This window comes from Neofelis nebulosa, chromosome 16 (assembly GCF_028018385.1).
Source record: "Neofelis nebulosa isolate mNeoNeb1 chromosome 16, mNeoNeb1.pri, whole genome shotgun sequence".
Classification (NCBI taxonomy): Eukaryota; Metazoa; Chordata; class Mammalia; order Carnivora; family Felidae; genus Neofelis; species Neofelis nebulosa.
Window position 1 is genome coordinate 9,180,001 of NC_080797.1, and position 12,045 is coordinate 9,192,045.

A 12,045-nucleotide genomic window follows, 5' to 3' on the forward strand; every position below is an offset into this window, starting at 1 on the left:
AAAGGACTCCTGACTACCTAGTGGGGACCTCTCTGAGTGAGTCACCCCAGGGGAAGGCGCTGGGATTACCACAAAAGGTGGGGCCGCTTGGGGAGACCTGTATCTCCAGTTAATCCTGTTCCTAGAAAATGACAGGGTGCCCCAGGCTCTGGCTTTAGGGTTTCCCAAGATGTCATCTGTACACACTTCCGGGGGGGGGCAGGGTGGACCCCACACAAAAGCCAGACAGTGGCGTCAATGACTGAAGACAGTCCTAGACGGGACGGCACTGTCTACATCAGCAAGGTAATGACAAATGTACAAGAGGCACAGTATTTGGAGTGTTGAGACCCGCCATTGCTGGTTATGTGATCTCTCCATGTCAGTGCATTTTTTTTTTATTTATTTTGTTTTTATTTTCTTTTTGAGAGAGAGAGACAGAGACAGAGACGGAGTGTGAGCAGGGGAGGGGCAGAGAGAGAGGGAGACACAGAATCCAAAGCAGCCTCCAGGCTCTCAGCTGTCGGCACAGAGCCCGACGCGGGGCTCGAACTCACGGACCGCGAACTCACGGACCGCGAGATCATGACCTGAGCTGAAGTTGGATGCTTAACTGACTGAGCCACCCCGGCGTCCCCCCCCGCCCCGTCAGATCATTTAGCTTCTCCTCTGGTTCAGGGCCACAGGAATAGGTTAACAGAATTGTTTTTGCGGAAGGTAGCACCCAGAGCTCAGGGGTCAGACTTCAGGTCAGAGGTGCGGGCAGGAATAGCAGAGGGAAGGCGAAGGGAGAAGAAAATTCCAGGTGGTGTCGGTTCCTTTGTATTTCCATCCACACAACGTTGGTTGGTCGTTCTGGAGAGGTTGCATTTGGTAGCACAAGAGTTCTACCCGGGCTGACTTCATTCCTCAGTGGATTGGTCAGAACCTACCACATGCCAGTCCAGCCAAACAGAACATCCTCCCTGAGATACACACCCTGGTAGAATGTCTAAGGAAAAACAAGTTATGTGATAATACTGAGTCCAAAACATTTCTCAGAACTTCCAGAAGTTCTTTTCCTGAGTGGCCTCCAATCATCCGCCTTTTGGCTACCAGAGAATGGGCCGAGGACAACGCTGGTTCGTGTGGCTCACAGAAACTTGGCTCCTGCTCTACCTGGAGACTGTCCGTGGGCCACGCCCAGTCCTGAACTTTCTGGAACCAATGCTGAGGCTGAATGTAATGGCCCGTCACTAGTGGACGCATGATCCAAGACAGGTCGTCCCCCTCTCTGAGAACCCTGCCCTGGCCTCATTCCTGGTGACAACTCCGTCCTTGGAACATGTAGCTGTTCTGCTGCCTCAGCCCTCTGGCACTCCAGGGAGCCGTGGAACATTCCTTGGCTTCCTCGTTAGAGTCCAAGCTCCCCGAGGACAGACAGTGTGGTCTCACACTTCGCCCATAGGAAGCAATCAATGATGGTTTGATAAGCTTGAGGGAGAACAGGAAAGAAGCACGTGCACTTCCTGGGTCAGGAAGCGTTCACCAGGCATGCACACATGCATGAACGCACGCACGCACACACCCAGTTTCGTTCTCGTGGCAGCATGCCCGCGATTCAGAGAAGGCACGGGAAATCAGCAGCCGGTGCGCAAAGCCAACTGCACTGAGAGGCCTCAGGAAGCCGGCCCGGGGCGGAGAGAAGTGTCGAGGGGTCCCCATCAGGAAAAGCCGGGCTCTGGAAGCCCAGCAGGACGGAACATATAGCAAAGAACACCCAACTCCCCGAATCCTGAGGTTTTGCCCCCACTGGCGTAGCCGGAGACCCGAGGAGCCTCAGCAGGGGCTCCCTTGGTTAACGGAGAAATCAGTGGCTCTGTCACTCTGATGCAGGATCTCAACGGCTTTTGTGTCCTCGTGGCTGACCCTGCTGTTTGCACTTTCCTGAGACAATGTGCCTCCTTCAGTAATTAGCCCTCAGCACTACCCAAAGTGACCTTCGCTGCAAAGGACTCCATCAGGCCGGCGCTAGCTGAAGGGCATACCAAGCTTCTGGAACCTTAATGATGTCAAGTACAACTTTCAAAATAGTCCCGGTGGCGGTTACAGCCTCATCAAGCCACTGGGTCTTCTGGGCCGGTCTCTTGGGTTCCTTTTGAGAAAGCTTTTGGCTCCTAAGATTTGGTAGAGCCAACAAGAGTCTGGCTGCACTTAGGACATAGGCTTGCTCTCTGAGCTGAAAACAAGGGCACGGGATGGAAAGGACAAGAGCTCTGTCGTGCAGACCGGCAAGGCGGAGGTTGTGAACTGGGGCCTTCAGCACGAGTCTGGGGGGTGGGGCTGTTGCATTGTACCTGTAACCGTGACGGCTTTTCGGCACCAAAAAAATGACTCTAGAGCTCCTCCACCGAGTTTTTATTTCACCTTACACAGCTCTCCCCTAGGATGTCTGAATCCGGGGTTCCAAACACGCTTTACACAACTGTTCCCTGCTTGGAAGTACAATTACCCTCCCTGTGGTGCACCAGTTTTCATTGTTTAAAAGCCAGATTGCGGGGCACCTGGGTGGCTCAGTTGGTTAAGTGTCCAACTCTTGCTTTAGGCTCAGGTCATGATCTCACAGTTCATGAGTTCCAACCCCACACATGGTACGGAGGCTGCTTGGAATTCCCTCTCTCTCTCTGCCTCTCCCACTCTCAGTCTCTCTATCTATCTCTACCTCTCTCTAAATAAACTTTAAAAAAAATTTTTTTAAATATCCATATTGTATCCCTTGCCAGTACAGACACAGAATATTTCTGAAAGGAAAGAGAAGAAAGTCGAGACAGTAGTGTTTAACTGAGGAAGGAAGCGAGGGGATCCAGGATGGGAGGGAGACCTTTTCCTGATATGGTCTATTGCAACCTTTGGTGGAGACAGGCTTTCAACATGTACACCCATCACTTCTTCCAGGTAAATATAACAATATCCAGATATTTATACCCAAAGAGAACAGCAGGACACTTTGTACTAATATCTCTACTATATGTGCGGCAGGATTTCGGTACCAAACAGAAAGTTACAATATTGTGATCTTGCTTCACTCATGTTCCCCGAGTAGGGTGGCTTCCCAAAAGCTTCCACGCCTCATCCCATGACTCAGTTGCCTGTATGAGTTCGGGAAAACATGGAGGCGATAAAAAGAAATGACACCCCATAGAGTGATCTGAGGATTGGAGGAGAAAATCTACAGAGTATTTAGCACACAGCAATGCTTACTGAAGCCCACTTGGCTCAACTATGTAGAGCTTTTTCCTTTGACCTGTTGATAGAGAGCCTCTCCAGGATTACAAAACAGCCTCATTCATCCCAGTCATGAGTGGCAGTGACCTGCTTTCCTGACTTGACATTCTCTAACCCTGGAAACACTGGAGGCACTTGGCAAGTGCCTTCCTGAGCTGGAGATGGTGACTCATTGACCCTTGGGCTACAGAGCTTTCCAGAACAATTCCCACTAACCCTGGAGAAAATCTGTGCCTGAGAAAGGACACGGAGGAGGGACTCTGGCAAGTAAAGGGTTCTTCCCAGAAAGTCCTTCCCTTTGCTGCCCAGGAACATTGGACTGAGGAGGAGTTGTGGTGGGTCTCCCGCCCTGTGTAGTGTAAACGGGGAGCTGTCAGCAGTATGAACATAAGGAATGTGGGAGAAAAGTCAACTGCACTTCCCTACTGAAGGAAAAAAAAATTAAAAAGCGCTCATGGAGAGTCAAAGTATGAGAAACAAAGAATACACAGTAACTAAACCCATTCTCAAGAACTTCTCCAGGCTATCAGCTTTAGGGCAAAGAAAAGCCAGTTGTTCTAGAAACAGTCTCTCTATCTGATGGGAATAAAATTACAGGCTCTGTGCGTGGTGTCTCTCAGCCTCTCCTGGCACCCCTATCTGATGAGGAACTTCCATTTTCCCTCAGTTAAGCCGTCCTTGACATCGGACCTGAAGGTAAGTGTCCAATTCTGTGCTACCTTGGCATTTTTTTAAGCTCTCAGATCAGACTTCACACCGGGGGTCTCTAGAGGGGCACTTTCTACTGGTCTCCCGGGTGGGGTAAAGGGGAAAAGAGAAATCAGGCGAAAGGTTTGGCTTTTTTTTTTTTTCTCTTGAACGTCTGCCAAGGTGTGCATTTCATTACTTGCCACACAGATCCAGCCAGAAGGAGACGTCACTGCCCAAAGCTCTCCAACGCCAGCACGCTACACCCAAACGCAGATCCACTGCAGAAAGCTAGCAAGCGTGGACACACACACACACACACACACACATACCCAGCATGGGGACGGCGGGAGGGAGACAGGACCAGAGTGACCTGTTCCAAGTGCCCAAAGGCAAGTGCAATAGGTATTTACGCTGGACCAACAGCCATAGTGAAGTCGGCAGCCCCAGGAGCTGCAATGCGGGAGCGGGGGGGGGGGGGTCCAGCCTCTCCCCGGGACACCATCTCCCCACCTCCCTCTCCTGGATGGACCCCAGCACTCGCCTCCTTGTCCCTGCGGGCGGCATCCAAGGAGACCAAGGCGTGGCCCCTGTGCTCGTCCTGGCCGCACTCCTGGCAGACGCACTGCCCATCGGGGCGGCAGAAGGCGACCAGCGGGCTGCGGTGGGCAGGGCAGGTGCGCAGGTCCCGGTCCTTCACGGGCTCGGTCAGCTGGTGGCTGTGCAGTTTGCTGTTCTCCTGGTGAGGCCGCAGGTGCTCCTCACAATAGTTCACCATGCAGGTCAGGCAGGACTTGACCGCCTTCACCCTGCAGGTGCCGAGACAGAAGTCACATAGGACCTCCTCCTCCTCCTCCTCTTCCTCCCCAGCAGTGGCGCTATCTGGAGCCCCCTGCCCTTCAGAGCCGCCGTCCTGTGCTTCTGGCTCCCCCTGGGGGCTCCCCAGGGAGCCCATGTCCTCTTCTTCGGCCGGGCTGGTCGACCCAGAGTCTGGGCTGACAGTGGCCAGAGGGTGAGCGCTGATCCCGGGCAGTGGCCCTGGACCCATGAGGTCCAGCTCGGCCATCTGGAAGACTGTGGCGGCGAGGCTGTCCTTCCTCTGCCCCTCGGGCCGGGATCTGCACAGCCCGAGTCAGACGAGAAAACCACGCCTAACTGACTGCAGCTGTCACAGGAGTTGAACTGTTTCCGCCCTCCCGGAGGAAGCCCAGTTAGTCATTACTCTGCCCGGGGCTTGGCCAGCAGCCAGGGCCGTGATGACGAGGCGAGGCGGCTAGGTTATTCGGGCTGCCCGTGGCCACTCAGAACATCTCCCCATGGGCTCCGGCCCCTCCTCGGGTCCAGCCCCAAAACTTCTATTCTTGCGTGAATCATTGGAACCCCATGGGCTCAGCCGAAGACCACGTGTGTCTGTGGCTGCTCCGGAAAGAATTAGAGATTCCTGAGCTCTGCCGTAAAAAGCCTGTGTCGCTTTACGTGGCTTGACAGGTTAAATTTTTTGTTTGCATTTTGTTTTGTTTTGTTTTTTTAGTTTATTTATTTATTTTGAGAGAGCGCATGGGCAAGCGGGGTAGGGGCAGGGAGGGAGAGAGAGAAACCCAAGCCGGTTCTGGGCTATCAGCGGAGAGCCCCATGTGGGGCTCGATCTCGTGACCCATGACATTGTGACCTGAGCTGAAGTCAAGAGTCAGATGCCTAACCGACTGAGCCGCCCAGGCACCCCTGTTGGCATTTTTTAAAGGGATCTAAAATACATTTTTAGAAGTCCTTACAAGGATGTCAACGATATGGCAGCCCCTTCCCATCTCATAGAACTAGACATGAGGCATTTAGGAAAAGGAGGATATACGCCTCTGACCCTGACCTTGGCCACATCACCTTCTCGCAAAAGTGTGTTCAGAGGGGATCAGAGAGTCAGGGAAGAATGCGTCTCCTTCTACATAAAGCTCCATTCAGACAGCTCTCCCAGGCCATGCCTCCCACCCCATGGTTCCTAGAAAGAGGTATGTCCCAAGAAACAGCCCCTTTGCCCACTTAATAAAGTGTTGCTGGACACAGCGTGTGAGTTTCCCCACACTGCCATAACAGAGTACCACAGACTGGTTTGATATAAACAACAGAAATTAATTGTTTCATGGTTCTTTTGGCTAAAGTCGAAGATCAAGGTGTCAGCTGGGTTGGTCTCTTCTGAGGTCTCTCTCCTTGGCTTACAGATGGCCGTCTTCTCCCCATGTTTTCCTATGGCCTTCCCTCTGGGTGGGTCTCTGTGTCCTAATCTCCTCTTCTTATAAGGGCACCAGTCATATTGAATTAGGGCCCACCCTAGTGACCGACTCTTCATTACCACTTGATTTTTTTTTAATGTGTTTATTTTTGAGAGAGAGAGAGAGAGAGAGAGAGAGAGAGAGAGAGAGCATGAGCATGTGTGAGCAGGGGAGAGGCAGAGACAGAGAGGGGGACAGAGGATCTGAGGCGGCCTCCACACTGACAGCAGAGAGCCCGATGCAGGGCTCGAACTCACAAACCAGGAGATCATGCCCTGAGCTGAAGTCAGACACTCAACCAACTGAGCCACCCAGACACCGCTTCGTTACCACTTTAAAGACCCTGTCTCCAGATACAGTCATCATCTTATGAGGTACCGGGAGTCAGGAATGCAACATACAAATTTGGGAGAGAAAGACACAATTCAGCCCATAACCCATGGCCAGAGGATGAGCCAGGAAGCATCCAACCCCTTAAAAGAAAGGCGCTCCCAGGCATCGCCACTGGGTGGGGATACACATTATTCTTCGTATCTGCCAGATGGGCAGCCATCCCAAACATTCGAGAAGTCCAGAGGCTGCTCAGAGTTGGACAGAACTGAGACTGTAAAAATCCTTCTGAGCTGCAGCCCTGTTATATTTTCCACATGCATCGAATATTCACATCATGATTGCCTACAAGCAGCCCTTTCTAGCAATATAAAGTTTCCAAAGTGTCCCTGTCCTGAATACTGTCATCCACTGTTGAAGACCCCCCCCCCCCCGCCCCCCAAGAAGAGGTTTCCCTGTATTTAACTGCATGGTTGGTTTTTAGACGCCCTCAGCCAGGAGGGAAAGGAACTGGCTTCTGCGGGTTCACACTGTTCCTCAGAACTTTCTCCAATATTAGCGGACAAGGCTGCCTTCCTTCCTATCCTTTTTGTAGAAAGACAGTTCCACTGCAGCGGAACTGGTCCACCCACAAGCTTAGAGCCTTTGATCTTTCTCGGGAGGAGGAGGGAAAGTGGCTTGCCTGACCCGTTCCACAGCCTCCAGGGCTGATCAGAGGGCACTGAGACAGCCAGCCTGGTTCCCACCTAGCCTCTCCCCTGCCTCCCATTCTTTCCTTTGCCTTCTCCTTCCCACCCTCTCTCCTTCCTTCCTTCCTTCCTTCCTTCCTTCCTTCCTTCCTTCCTTCCTTCCTTCCTTTTCTTTCTTTCTTTTGAAACAGAGACAGAGAGCATGAGCAGAGGAGGGACACAGAGGGAGATATAGAATCCGAAACAGGCTCCAGGCTCCCAGCTGTCAGCACAGAGCCCGACTGTGGGCTGGAACCCACGAACCGTGAAATCATGACCTGAGCCGAAGTTGGACGCTCGACCCACTAGGCCACCCAGGCGCCCTCCACCCTCTCTCCTTTTACGAAGTTTCCCTGCCTGCCCCATTCTCTACCGCCAACCCTAAAGGGCAGTTGTGGGCATACTCAGCCCTTCTCTGCCTCCCCACTGGAGCCTACGGTAGCAGAGGGTCCATGGCGGCCTGGAGGACAGGAAATCTGAATTTCAGTCCCAGCCTGGCCTGAGAATATATTTTGTCCCCACAAAACGTGAGCTTCCCCATGCATAAAATGAGCATGTCAGCCTCCGTCAGGTCTAGCAAACAGAGGCCTGGTTGGGCTCTCTGGGGGAACTGTACTGCCTCTGAGTTCACGTCCGAGCTTACTGGGAGAGTGGAGGTCCTCTGGAGGCCTGCGTCTAGCCCTGTGGGGACCACAGAATTCCCCGCGGCTTCTAAATCCCCTGCACCCCCCGGCCTTGAAGCACAACCTTCCAGATGACAGTGGTGGCCCTGAGCTCTGAGCCTTCTTCCTGGGGAGGTGATGCGTTTCACTAGGCCTCCAATACCCTGGCTCAACACTTGGGCACCAGAAGATTGGGGCTGACGTCCCGCGGATCTCTGAAACCCGCAATTCCCTGTTGAACCAAGCGTTCCCCATAACCACCCCTCTCCTCCTGCTGCAGCCCGGGGGCACCCCAATATCCTCAGTCTTTCTCAGACAGTTCCCTCTGCCCACTTGACCTAACTTGCATCGGGCTTGTCCCAAAGTCTCCTGCCACCTCTCAACTGGCTGTGTTCCTTCTCTCCCCTTCACGAGCCAGGGCCGGGTGGGCATCGTCCATGCTCCCCAATCACAACATGCAGACGGCTGTCCCCCCGAGCCCTCCTGTCTACTGCCCCCCCTCCCCCCACTCAGCCACCAGCCTCTACCCACCTCCCCGCCATGCCCCTTATTCATGGGACCCTGAAGCTCCTGGACCACAGCCTCCCTCTCCAACCCTGCCCTGCCGCCCTTCTCAGAGCCTGCACCCCTGCGTGTTTCTGTGGCCACCTCATTGCTGAGGACCTTTTCGTCGGCCACCCACTCTATGGTCACACGTGGATTTTTTTTTTTTTTTTTAACTGTGGTAAAATACACATGACATCAAACGTGCCCTCCTTAACCGTTTTGGTGACGTTAAGTACATCCACATTTTGTACCGCCCTCACCGCCGTCTGTCTGCAGACTCCTTCCCTCTTCCCCAACTGAAACTGTCCCCATTCAAGCCTAACGCCCCGACCCTCTGTCCCCACCCCAGCCCTCCCCCCCCCCCCCCCCCGCAGCCAGCCTTTGACGTTCTGCCTCTGTGGATCTGATGATTCCAGGTGCCCCCACATAAGTGGACTCATACGGTCTTCCTCCTTCTGGGTCCAGCTGGTGTCCCTCGGCATAAGGTCCCTAGGGTCCATCCCTGGTGTAGCCCGTGTTAGAATTCCCGTCCTTCCTCACCTACGCGTTTTGCATTCACCAGAAACCTCTGTCTCCAAAATCAGGAATGGGAAAGGTTACGCTCTGACTATACCTGCAAGCTCCCTCGCTTAAATGCCCCAGGGGGTCGCCTGGGTGGCTCAGTTGGTTGAGCGTCCAATTTCAGCTCGCTGGGGATCTCACGGTTCGCGAGTTTGAGCCCTGTATCGGGCTGTGTGCTGTCAGCCCGGGGCCTGCTTTGGATCCTCTGTCCCCCACTCGCTCTCTGCCCCTCCCCCGCTCAACATTAAAAAGAAACAAAAGCAACGCCCCTCGGAAGAAGGCGCCTCGGGTCCAGCAGGCCAATAACGCACGGCCCCTCGCCAGGTCCTCTTTGTCATCCCCTGCCTCATGTCTTCACGTTCCTCTCAGCTTCTTTTAGATTCCATGGCTCGGCACAAGCATGGTCCCCTTTCCACCCTCCATGTCAGCCTCCTGGCAACCCCCAGAATGCCAAATAGGCCCCCTTTCCACCTTCCTTGAGCCTGCATTTCAAGGTGAGGGTCATTGGAGTAAAATCCCCAATTGCACAGAGAGGCAACCAGTAAATTCAAGATCAATTGATCCGATGGTTAATTACCCTCCAGCACCATGCCCCCTCCCACCCTCCACATTGCATAGCCATCCTGCTGTGTTCTTCTAGGTAAGCTGTCTCTTCCCTCCCTCACTTCTCAACCCTCTTCCTTCTTCCTACCTCCCCTTTGTGCAGAGGATCTGGGCTCATGCTTTCCGTGCAAAGTGCAATCGAAGCCACTGCTCCTGTCGCCTCTCCCCTCCCTCCCTCCCTCTGCAGTGGCAGCGCGGTCTCTAGGTCTATAAAAGTCTAAGTCCTTCCTCAAGTGCAATGGACTCTCCCCTCTTCCACTCGCCTTAGCAGGGACTCTGCCCTTCCGTTACACTCCTTCCTGCACCCTTATTCTGGCCCTCTCCACTGGATAGCTGCCGTCAATTTGCAAACATACTCTAGCATTTTCCGTAAAAAGAATTTTTTTTTTTCTCCTGAACTTATGTGCCCTTAACAACTCAGACCCATGGGTCTCAATTTCATGCCCCGCCCCCAGCAAAGCCTTACCAGACCACTGGCCTTTTTACCCCACCCCCCACTGTTTATCCAGCACCTGTCACTTGAGTGAATGAGTGAATGACTATGTATCATTTGTGCTATAGGTCTGCTGAATGCGTGCATGCATGAATGAATGAATGAATGAGGGCCCCTGTATGGCTCACCTGCCCCTACAGGCTCCTCTGATCTGCCTAAGGTCCCTTCTAACTAGAAGGTGGACTCTTTCTGACCCTTGTCCACTTCCTGTTCCAGGCTCTTATGAGGAGCCGGGGCTCTAACCGAAGCCATCTGCCTTCCACGGTCACTGAGAGAGAGTCTTGCTTGACCCCTCCAGCAGCAAGAAGTGACCCCGAAGTTCTGGGTGCCATTCTCTTCCCACTCCTGACTCTGGTCAGTTCAGCTCTGACCTCCAAGTCCTGCGGGGCATTGTGACAGCTGCAGGGCGTTGTGACGGAAAGCAGGGCGTTGTGATGGCTCCTTCCACCAGGAGATGATTCTACGCAATTCACTGAGATCAATTCAAGCAAAGGAATGGTCCTGTGGCGGCGAGGCTCAGTCCAGGGTTAACTGGACACCACTCACATCCACCCCAAACTTTTGCCCTTGTATATAGTAGAGTGTCTCTCTCTTCTTTACAAAACTAACATGATGTCGCCTAGGTATCCTTTTCTGAGTCAGACCTGCCTCCAGGAATGTGAGAGCCAAGTGGTGGTTTGGTATTCCTTTCCAGAATTAAGGGAGGTTTCCCTACCTAGAATTTTGAGGATTCGAATTCTAACAAGCCATTTTCTAACCAATTTGTAGGTAGGCAGGTCATTATTAATCTTTCTTCTCCAGTTGACTTTGTGACAAATAATCCCACAAACTGGCAAACTCCCTAAAAGGTATGTAAACAATAAATACCAACTGATTCCCTCCAGTTTGCTGGTTTAAGGTCATCACCTTGGGGAATCTGGAACAGTTCAAAAAGAACTTTCTCAACCCAAGGACTCTACACGGCAGTTTCTGGCTAAAGAAACTCCTCAAGCTTTTCTCCTAAGCAAACAGCTTCCCATTTGTCTCTTCAAAAATCTCAGGGTGTCCAGGTGGCTCAGTCGGTTGAGCGTCCAACTTCGGCTCAGGTCATGATCTCACAGTTCATGAGTTCAAGCCCCGCGTCGGGCTCTGTGCTGACAGCTCGGAGCCTGGAGCCTGCTTCAGATTCTGTGTCTCCCTCTCTCTCTGCCCCATCCCCACTCATGCTCTGTCTCTCTCTGTCTTAAAAATAAATAAAATATTTTAAAACAAAAAACAAAAATCTCACCAGAGGCACCTGGATGGCTCAGTCAGTTAAGCGTCCGACTCTTGATTTCAGCTCAGGTCATGATCTCATGGCTCACGAGTTCAAGCCCCGTGTCAGGCTCTGCCCGGACAGTGCGTAGCCTCCTTGGGATTCTCTCTCCCTCCCTCTCTCTCTGCCTCTCCCCTGCTCTTTCTCTCTCTCAAAATAAATAAACTTTTAAAAGAAAAAACAAAAATCTCACCAGATTTTTTTCATTTGCGTCTCTGCTGAGCCACACAGGGCTGTGATTCACAAATGTAGATAATATCTGTCCGTGAGCCTGTAGAAATTAAGAAAAATCAGTCCATCAGACTGAGAAAATACAAATAATATAATGAAATCGTCATAAATCTGAATGTGATTGATTGTAAGGGATTACACTTTATTGAGCTTGTGTCCTGTGCCCTTTTCTGGAACGAAACCCCTCATCTTTTATGAACTTCTGGTGATAACAGTGTGGGTGGGGGTATCTGGAAGAGTTACGTCTAAGACAACCCTCCAAATTCACTCTGCCATTTTTCTGCCAAAGATCCCAATGTCTGGGAACCACGGAACCAGAAGATAGATCATTCTTCCAGAAACCACCTCACAATGTTCCTGGTTCACCTGGGGATGGGAGCCCCATGGACTTTCTGGCCTGAGA

The 12,045-nt window shown here is 52.4% G+C and overlaps 1 protein-coding gene across 2 annotated transcripts in view; it reads right to left on the minus strand.

Moving 5' to 3' along the window:
- The window catches only part of TRIM16 (tripartite motif containing 16), a 28,720-nt gene extending 17,016 nt beyond the window's left edge, over window positions 1–11,704 (minus strand). The window contains exons 1-2 of one of the 2 annotated variants that reach the window (XM_058702912.1): window positions 11,605–11,704; window positions 4,475–4,739 (exon numbers count right to left, since the gene is read on the minus strand). In XM_058702912.1, the coding sequence (XP_058558895.1) occupies window positions 4,475–4,739; window positions 11,605–11,618 (279 nt within the window). In that variant the 5' untranslated portion in view covers window positions 11,619–11,704. Of the gene's footprint in view, window positions 1–4,474; window positions 5,391–11,604 lie in introns of those variants that run through there. The other variant, XM_058702911.1, reaches the window with a different exon arrangement.
- Window positions 11,705–12,045: the final 341 nt, after the last annotated feature.